Here is a 19,796-nt window from a genome sequence, read left to right on the forward strand (position 1 = left end):
AATTTTTATTTTAATTGAATAACAGCACCTGGTAGGGAATCTATATTTGTTACCAATCCAAGAGCCTAGATAACTTGGGCCATTTAAAGGACTGATTCAGATTCCTTTTTGTCAGCTGTTCGGAGAAATACAGGACTGCAGTAGCACATGTGAATGACTACGGTTCAAGCCCACACGACCACTAAATACAGCTAATAATATTCTTTACAATATGATTAGTTATAAACTCCTCTGGCTATGTGGTTCTGCTAGCAGTGTATAAACAGAATAACTTTTTTATTGTCTGCAGGATAGCAGACACTACAGTAAACCCCTACAGTAAAAGCTAAGGAACCTAATGATTTTGCACTACAGTTCCAGATGTGACTAATAGTTAATAATTACTAGACTGGCAATATTCTCTACACAGCCATCTGTTTCACCATTTCTGTTATTGTTAACACAGACAACCACATCATTTGTGTAGAGGAAATTCGCATGAAGTTGGAAAAGCACTAAACAAATCAAAATAACAGTGTGGGATGACTTCATGGCTGAATTAACTATTTCCTCATTCTTCTTTCAGCAGAGAACAGTATCAGGATTATGTTCACTTCCTGTGATGACTGAATGTTACTATGCACTGTTAAACAATGTTGTGACAGCAATGCAGAGAGAGAAAGAGAGAGAGAAAAACAACCACTTTTTATGCAAAGAGGCAGCCTTGTGTTGCAAAGAAGGTAAAAGATACAACATTTTAAAGAAAGAATTATCCCCCTGGAATTTTCGAATAGAGATTGCTTCTACAGGGATGGGATACACTTAAATAGAAAGGGTGCAAGAATATTTGCTGATGCTATCGAGGCAGTGTTAGGTGGGTCGGAAAACTGCTAGCTTGGGGGGAGACAAAGACCAATAGATTGACAGTAGCCACTGGCAGAGGTGAAAGAGATTCTTGCACTGCTTCTATTAGAATGGGCAGAAGCCTGAAAAACAAGATGCAGGATATTTCAGAGACTGCTGGGAGACATTGCGATACAAGTAAACACATGGGTTGTGTTAGGGTAGCTAAGAATAGAAACAGGTGCAGGTATACTTTCGTGTACACCAATGCTAGGAGTTTAGTAAATAAATTTGATGAATTTGAGGTATTGCTCAAAACATCGAAGGCAGATATTGTTGGGATATCAGAGACGTGGTGTCACACAGATATAAGGGATGCGGAACTGCAATTTGGGGAGTACAACGTCTACAGAAAGGATAGACAGGATAGGAAGGGGGGAGGTGTTATGCTATTAGTTAAGAAACACATAAAAACCAAGGAAGTGAAGCCAGTCGACATCGCTGGACAGTGCAGTGTGGAGTCAGTTTGGTGTGACATAAACATTGGGAGATCAAAATTGAGAGTAGGAGTGTGCTATAGGCCTAATGACTCTGATGAGTATAATAAGGAACTGTACAGGGAAATAGAGTGGGCCAGTAAATCAGAGTGTCTTATAATGGGAGATTTTAATTTCCCAGATATTGACTGGATTTTGGGGGCTGGTTACTCACACACTAGCAGGGCTTTTGTGGATTTATTGGATGATTGTTTTCTACATCAGCATGTTCGGGAGGCAACTAGAGGGAGTAATACTCTTGATTTGATTATCAGCAGTGATTCTTCATGCATTAAGAATCTGCAGATAAATGAACCACTAGGTGGCAGTGATCACAGTGTGCTGAAGTGGGATTTACTCAAAGAGGTAACTACCATTAGGGGTAAAGGGAAGGGTTATTGCTTCCGTAAAGGCGACTACGATGGACTGAGACAGTATTTAAATTCTATACAGTGGGACCAACTGATGATGTTACCAACAGCAAATTCAAAATGGGAAGCATTCAAAGAACTTATCTTGGAAGCTACTAGGCTTTACATACCAACTAAGAAATATTGTTCAAGGTTTAGGCCAAAATGGATGTCAGATGAACTAATGAGGCATATGGCAGAGAAGAAAAATGCATGGGATACATACAAATTAACACATGACACAGAAGCCTATGATAGATACAAGTTGATATGCAACCAAGTTACAAAGGAGGTTAGGCAGGCGAAGGCAGATTACGAGAAATCTTTGGCAAGGGATGCAAAGAAAAACAGCAAAGAGTTCTTTACTTATGTAAACTCTAGAAGGAAGGGGATGAATCAGATTGGTCCACTTGATATTGATGGGTCAAGTGTTGATGATCCTGCTAAGGTAGCTAACAAACTAAATGAATATTTTGCATCGACATTCACACATGAGGAGGTATTCAGCGAGGGGAATGCCAGAGGTGTATTCAACTCTAGCAGTAAGCTACAGAATCTTGAAATAACTGGGAGTAAAGTGGAGGAGAAACTGTTGAAGATAAACACAAGAAAGGCACCCGGGGTGGATGGGATCTGTCCAGTTATATTAAAGGAGGCAGCAAAGGAAGTAAGCAAACCCTTAGCCATAATTATGAGAGCTTCCTTGGACTCAGGGGAGGTACCCATAGACTGGAAATGTGCAAATGTGACTCCAATTCACAAAGGAGGATCAAAGGCTGACACAAGTAATTATAGACCTGTGAGCTTAACTTCTGTTCCAGGAAAATTAATGGACGCACTGGTTAAAGAAGCACTGCAGGATCATTTAGACAAGACTTCAGTTATAGCTCAGACACAGCATGGTTTTGTTAAGGGGAAGTCTTGCCTGACCAACTTGATTGGATACTATGATGCAGTCACAAAAGAACTGGATGCAGGGAATAACTTTGGTATTATATACTTAGATCTTAGAAAGGCTTTTGATACTGTTGCACATGGAAGACTGCTACACAAATTGGAGCAGCGTGACATTGGAGGCAAATTGCTGCTATGGATAAAGGGGTGGTTGAGGGGGAGAAGACAGAGAGTGGTAATCAATGGACACTGCTCATCGTGGACTGATGTTATTAGTGGAGTCCCTCAGGGCTCAGTGTTGGGTCCATTATTGTTTTCTGTATTTATAAATGATATTGATGATGGTATATCGGGCTTAATGTCCAAGTTTGCAGACGATACAAAGGTTGGCAGGGTTGTCAAGGACACTACTGACACTATGCTGCTGCAACAGGATCTGGAAAGGTTGAGCAGATGGGCTGAGAGGTGGCAAATGAAGTTTAACATTGACAAATGTAAAGTACTACACATGGGAAACAGCAACCCCAGAGCAACGTATCAACTCTGTGGTACAACACTGACAGTGGTAGAGAATGAAAGGGACTTGGGGGTGGTTGTGCAGGCAGATATGAAGTTCTCTGAGCAGTGCAGACGGGCTGCAAGAGTAGCTCATGGAGTATTGTCAATGATATACAGGAATTTTTCCAGCAGGGATAAGGAGGTGATTATTCCATTGTATAAGGCGATGGTCAGGCCACACCTAGAGTACTGTATACAGGTCTGGAGGCCTCATTTCAAGAAGGATGTAGAGCTGCTGGAACGAGTACAGAGAAGGGCAACAAGATTAGTGAATGGAACAAAGGGGTGCTCTTACGAAGAAAGGCTTAAGTTTTGCAAATTACAGTGTCTGGAGACTAGGCACCAGCGAGGTGATCTGATAGAGGTGTATAAAGCCTTGAATGGTTTAAGCATGCTCAATGCTGATGGGATTCTTCCTCTAGCTCAGAAAAATCACCTGAGAGGGCATAAATTCAAATTGAGGAAAGACAGATGTAGGATAGACGTGCGGAAATTTGCCTTTAGCCAGCGGGTGGTTGGTTGGTGGAACAGACTTCCATCCCTTGTGGTGGAGGTTGATAGCCTAAATAAGTTTAAGGCTCAGCTGGACATGTATTTTGAACGAACAGGGGGGTGAAGTGGAAGTGGTTTTTTTTTTTTTTTTTGGCTGATGCTACATAAGCTTGCTTTCTTGCATCAAATGCCTCTACTAATGCTAATGCTAATGCCCCTCCTTCCTGCACTGAGATACTGTGAGAAAGGTGACCAAAATACTGTAGAAGGTACACATCACTCTTGTCAGGTATATCACCTAGGACACTTCCTGAATAATGTAAGAAAACACATCCACATTGAGTGTATGTGATTATATTAGATTTCACAAAGTTTTCTGCACTATGAACAGAAAAATTCAAATATTAATCAAGCAATTAGCATTGGCCATTCAAATTGCATGAGAAACTAGAAAACTGCGGCTTCAGCAAATATTTCCTGCAAACTACCAAAAAAATTTGGATAAATCCAATAAAAATCCAATTTTTATACTACTGTTCAAAACAGTTCAACATTAAACTATTCAAACAACTACAAAAATTAATAGCATAATATAATTAGTACTTTATACAATTTTCTAGACATACACTGAAATTTATTTTATATAAAAATATCAAGAGCAAAAATAATTACTTACAGTATCAATAAAGTATATTCCTGGCTCTATAGTAAGAACCATTCCTTTATCTAGAGTGCGAGCTGTACGCAAACACTTAAGTCCATGTTCAGTTGGTCGAGGAGGACCATTCTGATAACAAAAAACAGAAACAATTCTACTTTGAAGATTCACATTACATAACATAGACATTGTATAAAAAAACATTATGGGAATCCTGTTGTCTCGAAACTTTATACTAGACACGTTGGACAGACAACTTGTGTGATCGAGACTCACTAATATTCATAACATTGGACAAATGCTAACTTATTGTGATTTTCTCTTGTAGAGAATCCATGTCCTCATTTTGAATTTAAACCAAATAAAAATAGAATAATAAATAGGATATATAGGATATTAAGAAATATATTTTAAGTCCGAAAATCTCTTACTCGAGATTTTTTTCAGGAATAACTGCATCCAGTAAGATGTAATCCCCCTGGAATTTTCCAATAGAATGTCCCTCCTTCCTGGATGAACCTTGCAACGGGACAAAGGAATAAAAGCAAGCTTTGACCCTAAATCCATGTATGGCAAATAATTGGAAGTATAATGAGAGTTGTTGTTGTTGTTTGTTTGGTTTTTAGGAGCATTAGCAACTAAGGCCATATTGCTCCGGGGATATGCGGTGGTCATTCCCTGACCTTTCCGCATTCTCCGTATTTGGTGGTCACAGGCTCGAACCCAGGTCTAATCAAGAAGCGTGTGCTACGCACTGCTGCTCCTGCCCACCTGGCTACGGAGGCGCCGTTATAATGAGAGATAATTACACAAAGCTTAATGGGAACTTTTCGTTTATACTATTTTCAAAGTGGAAGAGAACACATGTTGAAGGCCGTATCCCAGGGGGTCACATCTGGTGATATCATCTGAGCTGGATATCATCATTCTTCTCTTTCTCGGTGATTTAACTCTCCCCCCCCCCATTCTCTCTCTCTCTCTCTCTCTCACTCACTTTCAGGGTAACTCAGAATTTTTTTTTTTTTTTTTTTTTTGCCTGGTGCAACAAAAGCACCAGGTTTCCTTGCACCATATGGCTAATATTGATAATGATAATATAGCCGTTCCATAGCCGTATTTCAAAAGAACGGGGGTTTAAGAAGGCAAAAGGAAGAGAAGAAAAAAATTCCCGCCCCTTTGTATTTCACTAATAGTTTGGGAAATTGAAAATCTAGGGGAGGGGAGGGGTGGCAAACCCATGGCATGTGTACAAATTTCTTGGGCACGCAGAATTCCCAAAAAATTTCAAACTTCAAAACATCACTCCAGGAATCCACCTTGAGTCGTGACCTGCACATGCCTGTTCTCTCTGCCAAGCATGTAGTGATTTGTTTGAAGTTGGAATGGTAAGACGTACTGACAAAATTGTGTAATTAAATGTCTTGAATATCACCTTCCAAGGGGCATGAAGGGTAGTTTTTTAAAAGATTAAGCCAAATTTTGGCACGCACTCTTAAAAAGGTTCATCACCCCATCTAGGGATTTGGAACAGCTTAAAGGTCTTTTGAAGGATTCATATTCTTTCCTTCAAAAGACTTTTAATCTGTTCTAAATCCCTAGATTTTCAAATTCCCAAACTATTAGTGAAATACAAGGGGGCTGGAACTTTCCTTCTATCCTCCTTCTCTTCCTTTTTCCTACTTAAACACTTCTCCCCCCGCACTATTTAAATACAGCAATGGAACATGTGGGGGCTATATATATATGCCTTCAACACATTCACTTCCCCTTTGAAAATGGTATAAATGAAAAGCTCCCATCAAGCTTTGGATAATTATCTCCCATTATATTTCCAATTATTTGCCATACATGGATTTAGGCTCAAAGCTTGCTTTTATTCCTTTGTCCTGTTGCAAGATTCACCCATCTTTAAGCAGGTCTTTTAATACTGTTTCCATCTATCCCGATTACATCTTACCTGGATGCAGTTATTCCTGAAAAAAATCTCAGGTAAGAGATTTCTTGACTTAATATAATATTTCTAAATTTTAATATCCTATATATCCTATTTATTATTCTATTTTTATTTGGTTTAAATTCAAAATGAGGACACAGATTCTCTACAAGAGAGAATCACAATAAGTTAGCATTTTTCCGATTTTACGAATATTAGCGGGTCTCGATCACACAAGTTGTCTGTCCAACATTTACATAACATAGTGAAATTTCAAAATAATGGAGTGGACACAACCTACAAACTCCAATCTTCACACTATTTTATATTAAAAAATAATTTTTGCATATATTGAATACTCAGTTAGGCTATTTGAGATTACCAATGGTAAAATTATTTGCTTTCTAACAAAAAATTTTAGTTGGAAAGAAAGTAATTTGCCCACCTTTTCTTTAAGAGGAAACCATTTGCCCACAAATGGCCATCCTATAAATAGAAAAGTGGGTCCTACCATATCAGATGGTTGCTAGTGAAAGAAATAGCTCTGTGACACATGGTACATTTTATATCTTTATTTTTACAAAATTCTGACGACATATCCATACAGTTCTATCATTATTTATTGAATCTTATGCTTCAAATTGCATTCCATGTAATCCTTAACATATGCCTATTCATCTACCTAAGCTATGAGTTACTCTCAGAAATGTTTTTTTGCTAAATTTTTTTGCATTCAATTGCAATGTTATTGTATAACTGGCCAACCGTTTCCAAATATTCTCACAAAATGGAATCAAAGAGTGACAAATTGTAGCTTTGGGAAAACTCACAACATATTAAATATATTTCGTGCACCATTTCACTCTATACATGATGTTCTCATCCAAACACACTCTGATATCCCAGGCAAAATGAGAGGATGCATTATCTTGTTGGAACTAAAAAGATTACCTAACTGTTAAAGGCATTTCAATTATTAGATTATTCATCTTTTGGCAAAAGTTTGTTAATAGAAGTAACTTTTCTTCCAATAAGAGACCAGTAACCTCTTGATACATGTATCAAACTTCTTTTAAATGAATAGCAGATTCACCTCTTTTGGTGATGCTATTCATTTAAAATGATATTAGCAACTTGGATAAAATTGGGGATAATGCACTAATATCTAAAGTGAGCATAAGGTCAAGCCTTATGCTCACTTTATGAACAGTGTCCCCAAGACAGAATATGGAATACATGATATGTTATCAACTCGTCACATTCATCAAAAAATCATGGACCTATAATAGTTTGTCCATGAACGACTGCTCCCACTGTAATATGTGGATTGGTTTGGGACAGGCACCTTCCCCTCATGGGGATTCTCATTATGCCAGACCTAGTAATTGCATGTAACAGTCTCACCACTGAAGTAGATGCCTGAAATAATAGCCAAGTTCTGTATCTGCATGGACAACATAAACTAGCAAATTCAGTAGTTCTCTCATTGTCATCTTTGCAGTTCTTGACCTATGCATAAATTGTAGGATGAAATTCAGCTTTGCTGCTGCCCCATTTGTGAACATCGAGGAAAGGTTTCTATCAAAAATTATAAGCAGAATTACATGGTTCACACTGACCTTACATGTGAGCAAACATCTTTCAAAATATTCCTGTATAGTATTTTTTTTTTGAGCCAAATTTGTTGCATTAGAAGATTTAAAATAATACTATATATGATCAAGTTAGAATTAACTTGGAAAGTTAGCATTCGTGAGTGAGAGAGAGAGAGAGAGAGAGAGAGAGAGAGCTAATTTAAATAAGAGTGTACCTGTAGTAGCTGTGAGCAGCATTCTAGAACTCTTCCTCATGAACTAACTTTCTTCAAAGAACTTTATGCACAGGAGAACTGGAATTGGAAAACAGTTTTTGGAACTGTTTATGAACAAAGTTTGGAAAACAGTTTTTGGCTTTAATTTCTTTCAAAGATACACTATATACACAATCGCTACATGTGTACACAATCTTTGCATCATGTGTGCAAAATCTTTGCTCCATCTATTTGATGCCATTATTTTCTTTACATCAACTAGTTACTGTTGAAATTAGCTGATGTAAGGAATATTGTTTAATTGATGATTTAGTCTGTAGAAGTATTTAACTTACTAATCCTAGATATTTCACTTACACAAATAATCCAATAATTACTTGAAATATGTTTAACACTATTTCACTTCATATATATTAGCATTAGTAGAGGCACAAGAAAGCAAGCTTATGCAGCATCAGCCAAAAAAAAAAAAAAAAACCCACTCCCATTTCACCCCTCCATTCGTTCGAAATACCTGTCCAGCTGAGCCTTAAATTTATTTAGGCTATCAACTTCAACAACAAAAGATGGAAGTCTGTTCCACCAACCAACTACCCGCTACCAACTAAATCAACTAAAGGAAAATTTCCGCACATCTATCCTACATCTGTCTTTCCTCAATTTGTATTTATGCCCTCTCAGGTGATTATTCTGGTCAAGAGGAAGAATCCTATCAGCATTGAGTATGGTCAAACCATTCAAGGCCTTATACACCTCTCTCAGATCGCCTCGCTGGTGCCTGGTCTTCAGACACTGTAATTTGCAAAATTTAAGCCTTTCTTCGTAAGAGCAACCCTTTGTTCCATTCACTAATCTTGTTGCCCTTCTCTGTACTCATTCCAGCAGCTCTACATCCTTCTTGAAATGAGGCCTCCAGACCGGTATACAGTACTCAAGGTGTGGCTTGACAATTGCCTTATACAAGGGAATAATCACCTCCTTAACCCTGCTAGAAAAATTCCTGTATATCACTGACAAGACACCATGAGCTACTCTTGCAGCCCATCTGCACTGCTCAGAAAACTTCATATCTGCCTGCACAATTACCCCCAGGTCCTTTTCACTCTCTACCACTGTCAGTATAGTACCACAGAGTTGATACGTTACTCTTCAGGTTACTGTTTCCCCATATGTAGTACTTTACATTTGTCAATGTTAAACTTCATTTGCCACCTCTCAGCCCATCTGCTCAACCTTTCCGGATCCTGTTGCAACAGCATACTGTTAGTAGTGTCCTTAACAACCCTGCCAACCTTTGTATCGTCTGCAAACTTGGGCATTAAGCTTGATATACCATCATCAATATCATTTATAAATACAGAAAACAACAATGGACCCAACACTGAACCCTGAGGGAACTCCACTAATAACATTAGTTCATGATGAGCAGTGTCCATTGATTACCACTCTCCGTCTTCTCCCCCTCAACGATCCCTTTATCCATAGCAGCAATTTGCCTCCAATGCCACACTGCTCCAATTTGTGCACTAAGATCCAAATATATAATATCAAAGTTATTCCCTGCATCCAGTTCTTTTGTGACTGCATCATAGTATCCAATCAAATTGGTCAGGCAAGACTTTCCCTTAACAAAACCATGCTGTGTTCGAGCTATAACTGAAGTCTTCTCTAGATGATCCTGCAGTGCTTCTTTAACCAGTGCCTCCATTAATTTTCCTGGAACAGAAGTTAAACTCACAGGTCTATAATTACTTGTGTCAGCCTTTGATCCTCCTTTGTGAATTGGGGTCACATTTGCACATCTCCAGTCTATGGGTACCTGCCCCGAGTCCAAGAAGCTCTCATAATTATAACTAAGGGTTTGCTTACTTCCTTTGCTGCCTCCTTTAATATAATTGGATAGATCACATCCACACCAGGTGCCTTTTTTATGTTTATCCTCAACAATTTCTCCTCCACTTTACTCTCAATTATTACAAAATCATCTAGCTCATTGCCAGAGTTTACTTCACCTCTGGCATGCCCCTTTCTGAATAACTCCTCATGTGTGAACGTAGATGCAAAATACTCATTTAGTTTGTTAGCCACCTGAGCAGAATCATCAACAGTTGAACCATCAATATCCAGTCGACCAATCTGATTCATCCCTTTCCTTCTAGAGTTTACATAGGTAAAGAACTCTTTTCTGTTTTTCTTTGCATCCTTTGCCAAGGATTTCTCATAATCTACCTTTGCCTGCCTAATCTCCTTTGTGACTTGGTTACAGACCAACTTATATCTATCATAGGCTTCCATGTCACCCATTAATTTATATGTATCCCATGCATTTTTCTTCTCTGCCATATGTCTCATTAGTTCATCTGACATCCATTTAGGCCCAAACCTTGAAAAATATTTCTTAGTTGGTATGTAAAGCCTAGTAGCTTCCAAGATAAATTCTTTGTATGCTTCCCATTTTGAATTTGCTGTTAGTAACATCACCAGTTGGTCCCACCGTATAGAATTTAAATACTGTCTCAGACCACTGTAGTCACCTTTACGAAAGCAAAAACCCTTCCCTTTACCTCTGATGGTAGTTACCTCTTTGAGTAAATCCCACTTCAGCACACTGTGATCACTGCCACCTAGTGGTTCCTTTATCTGCAGATTCTTAATGCATGAAGAGGGAGTCACTACTGATAATCAGATATTACTCCCTCTAGTTTCCTCCCAAACATGCTGATGTAGAAAACAATCATTCAATAAATCCATAAAAGCCTTGCTATTGTGTGAGTGACCAACCCACGAATTCCAGTCAATATGTGGGAAATTAAAATCCCCCATTATAAGACTCTCTGATTTACTGGCCCATTCTATTTCCATGTACAGTTTCTTATTATACTCATCAGAGTCATTAGGCCTATAGCACACTCCTATTCTCAATTTTGATCTCCCAATGCTTATGTCACACCAAACTGACTCGACACTGCACTGTCCAGCGATGTCTACTGGCTTCACTTCCTTGGATTTTATGTGTTTCTTAACTAATAGCATAACCCCTCCTCCCTTCCTATCCTTTCTGTACACATTGTACTCCCCAAATTCCAGTTCTGCATTCCTTATATCTGTGTGACACCATGTCTCTGATATTCCAACAATATCTGCCTTTGATGTTTTGACCAACATCTCAAATTCATCAAATTTATTTACCAAACACCTAGCATTGGTGTACATGCAAGTATACATGCACCTGTTCCTATTCTTAGCTACCCTAACACAACCCGTTTGTTTACTTGTACCGCAATGACTCCCAGCAATCTCTGAAGTACCCTGCATCTTGTTTTCCATGCTGCTGCTCATTCCAATAGAAGCAGTGCAAGAATCACTTTTACCTCTGCCAGTGGCTACTGTTAATCTATTAGTCGTTGTATCCCCCCCAAGCTAGCAATTTTCCGACACACCTAACACTGCCTCGATAGCATCAGCAAATATTCTTGCACCCTTTCTATTTAAGTGTATCCCATCCCTGTAGAAGCGGTCTCTCCTGTTAACAAGTACAGACCAGGCTGAAAAAAATTCTAAAGATTGAGCCTTGCACAATCTTTCCAGGGCCGAATTGATCGACAAGGCTCTCATCATATACTCCCTCCTATCGTGTCTTGGCAGAATTGCAGACACTTTCAAATTCAACCCTAATTCGTGGCTTTTTTTTCAACAGTGACCTGTACATTGTTTCTACATTGTTTGTTCTTTAGTTGGTCAGGTTTTGTGTACTTGCAGCTTTTCACTTTTTTTTTTTTTTTTTTTTTTATGTTTATCGAACTGACTTCTGCTTGGTTGTCAGTGCTGCTTGTCATACAGAAGAAGTTTTTGAAAAAAGATTATGAAGTTACACTAGATGCTAAATGTAGCATATAGAAGTTTGGGTCATATTTTAAGTGAATCTAATCTGCTGTTCTCATACAGGAAAAATACAGATATCGAGATACTGCTTAAAAATATTGGTTTATGCATCAGCATTTTTAAGGATTAAAATTGTTTTACTTGGAAATAGTAAGACATTTAATTTGATCTGTCTGAATTGAACTCTGATAAATTTTTTTTTTTTTTATTAGTTGTTGGCGCATCAGCTTCTATGGCCATAATGCACCTCCCAAGATTTTTGCAGTACTCTGATCCAAGCCCGAGGCGGGATTCGAACCCGCGACCTTTGAGTTGCCAGGCATGCACTTTACCCACCCGGCTAGCCCGGTCGGCGAACTCTGATAATGTCTGCCATTGATTTTAAGAGGAAACTGAGGTTAAATGCAAAAGAGACTGCTAATAAAATTAAAGTTTCACAAGGGTATCTTCATGGATGGTAATATATACAGATTGAATTTCATAGAGGTAAGAGAAGTTTACTTGTTTGTTTTTGTGAGTATAATCACAATGGAATTAATTTTCTAAAGACAAGAAGGTGGCTAACTAACAAATACTGTAAAGGAACACTGGAGATTACAGTTATTAATTTCAAAAGATTGCTTCTTACCTTAGACACGAAGAAAGAAAACTGCATATGCTCTAAAGGATTAAAAATGGTTTATCTAAATGTCATTACTAACTTTGCCTATGTTGGTGATTGTTAACTGTAAGAATAAAGCTAAATAAATTAATTTGCTATAGCCATCATTAGTGTTCAGAATGGTGCTGAGAAAACTGATGTTAAACAGTAAAGTGTATTTGCTCAGCTTGAGCATCGATGAGCCATGGTTGTCCAACACCTCGCCAGCGGTTCGTGGGTTTTGCCTCGTCAAACTACTTTCCAGTAGGTACTAACCATGGCTGACTGTGAGCATCCCACCAGCCATGCCATTTTGGATATGCTGTGACACGATTTTTTTTTTTTTTTTTGATTTGGTAGTTGTTGGCGCATCGGCTTCTGTGGCCATATTGCACCTCCCAAGGTTTTTTTGCAGTACTTTGATCCAAGCCCGAGGCGGGAATCGAACCCGCGACCTTTGGGTTGCCGGGCAGGTACTTTACCCACTCGGCTAGCCCGGTCGGCTGCTGCTGTGACACAGTCATCTGGCCATTACAATTTGGCCTTTGTCAAACTCACTTAAATCTGCTGCCTTTTCTATCTGAAGAAAAAGAGTAACACTGATTAACGAAGCTCAATATCAGGTGTTTTTTATACAGTGTCCCGACCAGCACACGCACCGTATTTCACCTGCAGTTGCTTCAATTTTGCATAACGATTTGCTAGTCATAATGTTTTGGCTCATCGGTGTAGTCATAGGATTGCTTACTATTACAACAGTATACCTAATATTTTTCTGTCAGTGGATTTCTGTCAGCCATCAACTAATTATGATTGCTTCAAGAAGGATACTACAACAACCTTAGCACATTTTAAGTAATGCTGAGACAAAGTTTTTTTACAATGTTACTGCTATTCAGACTTGACTGTCAAGAGTATTTCCAATATTTGGCTAGAAAGAGATCTGTATTCAGCTTTTCTCTTTTTTTTATACCCCAGTAAAACATTCTCTGCCACTCAGTACTGTTATGAGGAATTATTAAAATGCTAAGAATGAGTAGCATATCTTGTTATATTACATGATTCCTTGTGCACTTGTCAGTTTTGAAACCAAGGACCACTGTAAATCAATTATAGACCTATAAGCTTTACTTCTATTCCAAGGAACATAACAGAGTTAAAAGAAGTAATGCAGGATAATTTGACAGGAATGCAATTATATGGCAATCACAGCATAGATTTTCCAAGGGGAATATTCTGACATAAAAAAGAGCTGATGCAAAAAATATAATTTTTGACATTGTATACTTAGATTTCAGTAAAGCTTTTAATACTGTTCAGCAAACTGGAGCAGTATGGCATTAAGGGCAAGTGGCTGCTACGGACAAAGGGATGGTTAAATGGCAGAAGACAGAACAGTTATTAATGGGTGCTGCTCTTCTTGGACTAATGTTATTAGTGGAGTCCCTCAAGGTCCAGTGTTGGGCCCCTTAATGTTTACAATATTTATTAGCAATAGTGATAATGGTATATCAAGCTTAATGTTTTAAGTTTGCATATGGCATCAAAGTTGGCATGATGGTTAATGACAGGGTATGCTATTTCAACAAGGCCTAAAAAAATTAGACGGACAGGCTAAGTGATAACAATTGTGGTTTAACATTGATAAATGAGAGGTACTGCATATGAGTGGCATTAATTCCAGAATAACGTAATCATTGGGTGGTACTACACTCAAGGAGGTGGAGAAAGATATGATAATTTACTGATAATTATTTTTATAAACTAATTACCTCAGGGTATCCGCCAACATCATGTACATCACAGCCCATAAAATGCCCTAATCCATGAGGCATAAAGATGGCCCCCAAGCGCACTTGCATCATCTCATCTACATTTCCCTGCAGGAGACCAGCCTTTTTCATCTCTTCCAGATGAACACGATCTGCCAACTTATGCATATCTACCCATGAAACACCTAAAAATGCAAAGGCATTACTATAATGACATTATTATGCATGCAAACATGCATACACAAAATTAAAGTTAAATTAATAATTAGTCAGCAGATGGTTACGCCGATTATTAAACAGAGTTAGCTGTAAATTTGGTTATGCTTTGCAGCCACCAATGCTTTCTTTCCTTACTAAGTTTCAATAGCAAAGGCTTAATTTACGGTACTCACCTTGGGCAATCTGCAGTTGTTATTTGTGGGAATGAATGACTAAATTTTTGGGTTTGGGTAATTTAAAGTTAAAAAGATTAATTGGTAAGTTTACAGGTTGAGAATAAATTAATTAAAAATGGAATTAAAATATGCGCAAGGAAGTAGAGTAGAAGTGCACAACTCCGTCCCTGGTTGTCATGAAGAATTAATTAATTAAGAACTCTAAAATATGTGAAACAGATGAGGCCAATAGTCATAACGGTAGACTTTTGTTTTGTTAAAAACGTCTTCAGTTGGCAAAGTTTAGTGGAGAGAGAATGTGTGCTGTATTTTAAAGGAATTTTTATGTTCCCGTGATGCACTTTGCGATATGTGGAAATCTCAAGTGTGTGAGATTTCAAACCGGGGAAAGGTTGGAGGGTAGTTTTGCATTTATGATGTTTAATTTAGAGTAGTGATGGAACCATTCTATGATGAGGGCTTCGTATTGGAGAATTTTGTAACTGGTTTTTAGTTTTACTATGGTAATGGCTGAATCAACTAGGGGGGGGAGGTTGTGGGAATGCACGTGTAATGTGAGCTCGGTGCTGGATTGTCCTGTTCTGAAACTGTTATAGTGATAATATGCCTGTGTATTAGAGGTTTTAGTTGAACCAAATTTTGTTGTAGTACTTCCAATACAGCAAGCATTGCAATTTTGTTGGCATTTAATCAAATATATAATGTTGTTCATGTCACCTGTCGAGTATTTGTGTGTTTCTTTATATGTATTGAACAAGGATCCAAGTTTATTATATGCGGAAAATATAAGTGTAATGTCTGTGCCTGCGAACACTCGGCGGAATTGTCCCGCAAGACCACTATGGCAGGGGAGGATGATACGGTGTTTCCTTTTGTGATATGTTTAGTTGGATTATTGATGTTGTTTTTTGCAATGGAAATAATGTGTTGAATTAAATGAGGTGAGTAGTCCCTAGCCGTGAACTTTTTTGTGAGGTATTGTAGCTCAGTAGATAGGTCATCATGTGAAGTGCTGTATTTTATGGCGTTATGGATTTGATTGTAAAGAACAGCTTTTTTTGTGCTAAGTGGGTGGTGTGATGCAAAGTGTAAATATTTCCTTGTGTGTGTTTTTTTTCTAAAGATCTTGGTTCCCACTCTGGTGCCTGTTTTGTATATAGTAAGGTTGAGAAAGTTGATTTGTTTATTAACTTCTGTTTCAAGTGTGTATTTCAATCTATCAAGTATTGAGTTGAATTTAGTAAAAAGATTGTCAATTGTGATTCTATTCCAATAATAAGTATATTGTCTGCGTATCGTATGTATAGTTTTATCCCTGAATGGTAAGGCTGTAGAATTTGGTTTTCTATTATTGAAAACTCAGCCCCGTGGAGGCAGACCAGGTGCCCAGTAGTTTAGATATTATTTACTCTGGCAGGTCTTGCCACCTAGTTTCCTGAGATTTCAGTGGCTAGGACAGTGGTTTTCAAGTTTATTATATGCGGAATTTTATTTTATTTTTTTGAAATTTATATATTTATTTCATTATAAAAAGGTGTACGGTATCCATTGTACCGTATCTTTTTAATTTTGTGGTGATCTATAATTGATCTTTATTTAGTACCTCTATATAAAAAATAAAATTATTATACAGGTATACATTAAAAGGTCGAAAACCACTGCATTAGGTATTTCTTTTGACCTAGGGGAGCCGTGAAAAAATTACTGTGAGGGTGCCATGAACCTAGAAAGTTTGGGAACCTCTGGTCTAGGACCTTAAAGAAAATAATAAATAAATAAAATAAAAAATAAAAAGGGGGGAAACACTTGGCAACTGCCTGATCGGACCTCTGCAGTCCAATCAGGCAGTTGCCGAGTATATGAGACTCCGGTCCCGTCTGTGCTGTCTTGAGTGAAGTCCTTGCAAGTGGTAGTCAGGGTCCAGTGTTTGTCACGTTTTCATGACTCTTGTCTGGGAAGTGGAGTGTGTGTGTGTGTGTGTGTGTGTGTGTGTGTGTGTGTGTGTGTGTGTGTGTGTGTGTGTGTGTGTGTGTAAATGAGACAAGTTTACTGCAGGCTTGACCTAGCAGAAGGAACAATAGTTGAAGACCGTGACAAAATAATATTTACATTATAATTAAAAATATTAACATAGTTTTTAACTGACCTGGTTTTACTGCATTCATGACAGCTCTACTTGACTTCAAAACAGCTTCATATATTAATTTTTGATCAGGTGTAAATTTTCCGTTGGCTGGATAGGAACAAGTTATATCAGATGTATAACAGTAATACTCGCATCCCATATCAAATAAACTAAAATAAAAAATAAGCATAAATTAATCAAAATATAATACAGAAACTCATTCAAAATTTATTCTGATCCTTTCAACATATACAAATACAACAGATATACAGAAACCTCTAAACTGTTTAATAATTTCTTTGTTCTTTCAAACCAAAAAGAGAGAAATCCTCAACCATGTTATAAAAATATGGTTGGGAATTTAATGTAGTTGATGAAATAACAAAATCATACTTCGTTCTTTTCAAATAAACCTTTTTGAAAGAAAAAGTGTTCTGTTTATGTATTACATAGATACTGTTGGCTATTTTGGGAGTTTTCTATAGAAATATGTGTTCATAGGCTGAAAAACTCTGAATATCTCACAAGACAAGGAAAACCCTAATCCTCCACCTGAAATCAGCAAATTACAGTCTTGAATAAAAACATCATTAAGAATTCTGTAGTCTCTTGCACTTTTTTGAACCCAAATCCTGCATAAGGCTGGAGTGAGTGAGTGAGTGAGTGAGTGAGTGAGTGACTACATAATCACTCACCATAATCACTCACTGTGATGGAGTACTTTATACAACTGACATTAAACAACACTGATGAGACTTGTGGCAGAGAAGAAAAATGTATGATATGCATAAATATTATCAGGTGATAAAAATGCCTACACTAGATGTACACTAGTCTGCAATAAAGTCACTAAGGCAGTTAGGCAAGCTAAGGCAGATTACGAGAAGTCTCTGGCAGAGAATTTAAAAAAGCAGTAAAAAGTTCTTTACTTATATAAACACTAGTAAGAAGAGGATGAATCACACTGGTCCAATAGATATGAATGGTTTAACTGTTGATGATCCTGTTCAGCATGCTGACAAACTGAATAGATATGCTGCATCTAGATTTCTTGGATGGCTTTTCTACAGCAACATATTAGAGAGGCAACAAGAGTAAACAATACTCTTGATCTGGTTATCAGCAGAGATTCTCCATGCATTAAGAACCTGCAGATAAAAAGAACCACTAAATAATCAAGTGTATTGATGTGGGATTTACTTAAAGATGAAACTGCCATCAAGAGTAACATACCATGTGGTACTACAATTAGGTTAGTGGAAAATGAAAAAGACCTGGGGGAAGGGTTCTTACTTTTGTAAAGGAGACTATAGTGGTCTCAGAGAGTTTTTAAATTCTATAGAGTGGGACCAACTAATGATGTTACCAACAACAAATTCCAAATGGGAAGCATTTGGGGAAATAATTATAGAAGCTACTAGGATATTCATACCAACTAAGAAATACCATTCAAGGATTAGACTTAAATGGATGTCACATTAATTAATGAGACACCTGGTAGAGAAGAAAAATGCATGGGATGCATATAAATCATCAGGTGATACAGAAGCCTATGGTAGATATAAACTAGTCTGCAATCAAGTTCCGAAATAGGCTAGGCAAGCCAAGGCAGAATATGAGATCTTTGGCAAAGAATGCAAACAAAAACAGCACGCTTTTTTTACTTATGTAAACACTAGAAGGAAGAGGATGAATCACATTGGTCAACTTGATATCGATGGTTCCACTGCTGATGACCTATCAGGTTGCTGGCAAACTGAATAAGTATTGTACATCTATATTCACACATAAGGAATTCTTTATGGAAGTGGATGCTAAAAGTTTATCAAATTTTAATAGGGAGCTAAATGATTTTGTAATAACTGAGAGGAAAGTAGAAGAAAAATTGTTGAAATTAAGCATAAAAACGGCACCTTGGGTGGCTAGAATATATCCAATTATATTAAGGGAGGCAGCAAAGGAAGTAAGCAAACCCTTAGCCATAATCATGAGAGCATCACTGGATTCAGGAGAAATCCCTGTGGACTGGAGATATGCAAAAAATATCCCCAATTCACAAAGAGGAATCGAAGGGTGACACAATTAATTACAGACCTGTCAGCTTAACTTCTATTCCAGGCAAAATAATGTCACTGGTTAAAGAAGCAATGCAGTACCATCTAGAAAGGACTGCAGTTATACTTCAGACATAGTATGGGTTTCTTATGGGAAATGTTTGACCAATTTGATTGGATGTTGCAATACAGTCACAAAGGAACTGGATGCAAAAATAATTTTGCCATATACTTGGGTTTTAGGAAAGCCTTTGATACTGTTGTACATGAAAGACTGCTGTACAGGATAATGATATTGATGAAATCATATCAGGTATAATGCCCAAATTTGCAGATGATGTAAAGATTGGAAGGGTGGTCAATGACAATAATGATGGTATGCTACTGCAACAAGATCTAGAAAAATTAGGCAGATGGGCTGAGAAATGGCAAATGAAGTTTAACCTTGACAAATTCAAAGTACTACATATGGGTAGCAGTAACTCCAGAGTAACATACCATGTGGTAATACAATTAGGTTAGTGGAAAATGAAAAAGACCTGGGGGTATTGTGCAATCAAATATGAAGTTCTCTGAGCAGTGCAGATAGACTGGCCAGAACAGCTCAGAGGGTTTGTCAAAGATATGCAATAATTTTTCCAGCAGGGATAAGGATGTGATTATCCCATTGCATAAGGCAATGGTCAGGCCACATCTTGAGTACTGTATATAGGTCTGGAGGTCTCCTTTTAGGAAGGATGCAGAGCTGCTGGAACGAGTATAGAGAAGGAGAATGAGAGTGAGGGGAACAAAGGGGTGCTTTTACCATAAAAGGC

General features: G+C 37.7%; 1 protein-coding gene across 1 annotated transcript in view; it reads right to left on the reverse strand.

Moving 5' to 3' along the window:
• Dip-C (dipeptidase C) overlaps positions 1-19,796 on the reverse strand; it is a 185,795-nt gene that overhangs the window by 23,790 nt on the left and 142,209 nt on the right. Inside the window, exons 12-14 of the mRNA XM_090368947.1 lie at positions 16,949-17,097; positions 14,408-14,592; positions 4,389-4,499 (exon numbers count right to left, since the gene is read on the reverse strand). Of these exons, the coding sequence (XP_090225073.1) occupies positions 4,389-4,499; positions 14,408-14,592; positions 16,949-17,097 (445 nt within the window). The remainder of the gene's footprint in view (positions 1-4,388; positions 4,500-14,407; positions 14,593-16,948; positions 17,098-19,796) is intronic.

Source organism: Mastigoproctus giganteus, chromosome 2 (genome assembly GCF_048544385.1).
Source record: "Mastigoproctus giganteus isolate SK-2022 chromosome 2, ASM4854438v1, whole genome shotgun sequence".
Classification (NCBI taxonomy): domain Eukaryota; kingdom Metazoa; phylum Arthropoda; class Arachnida; order Uropygi; family Thelyphonidae; genus Mastigoproctus; species Mastigoproctus giganteus.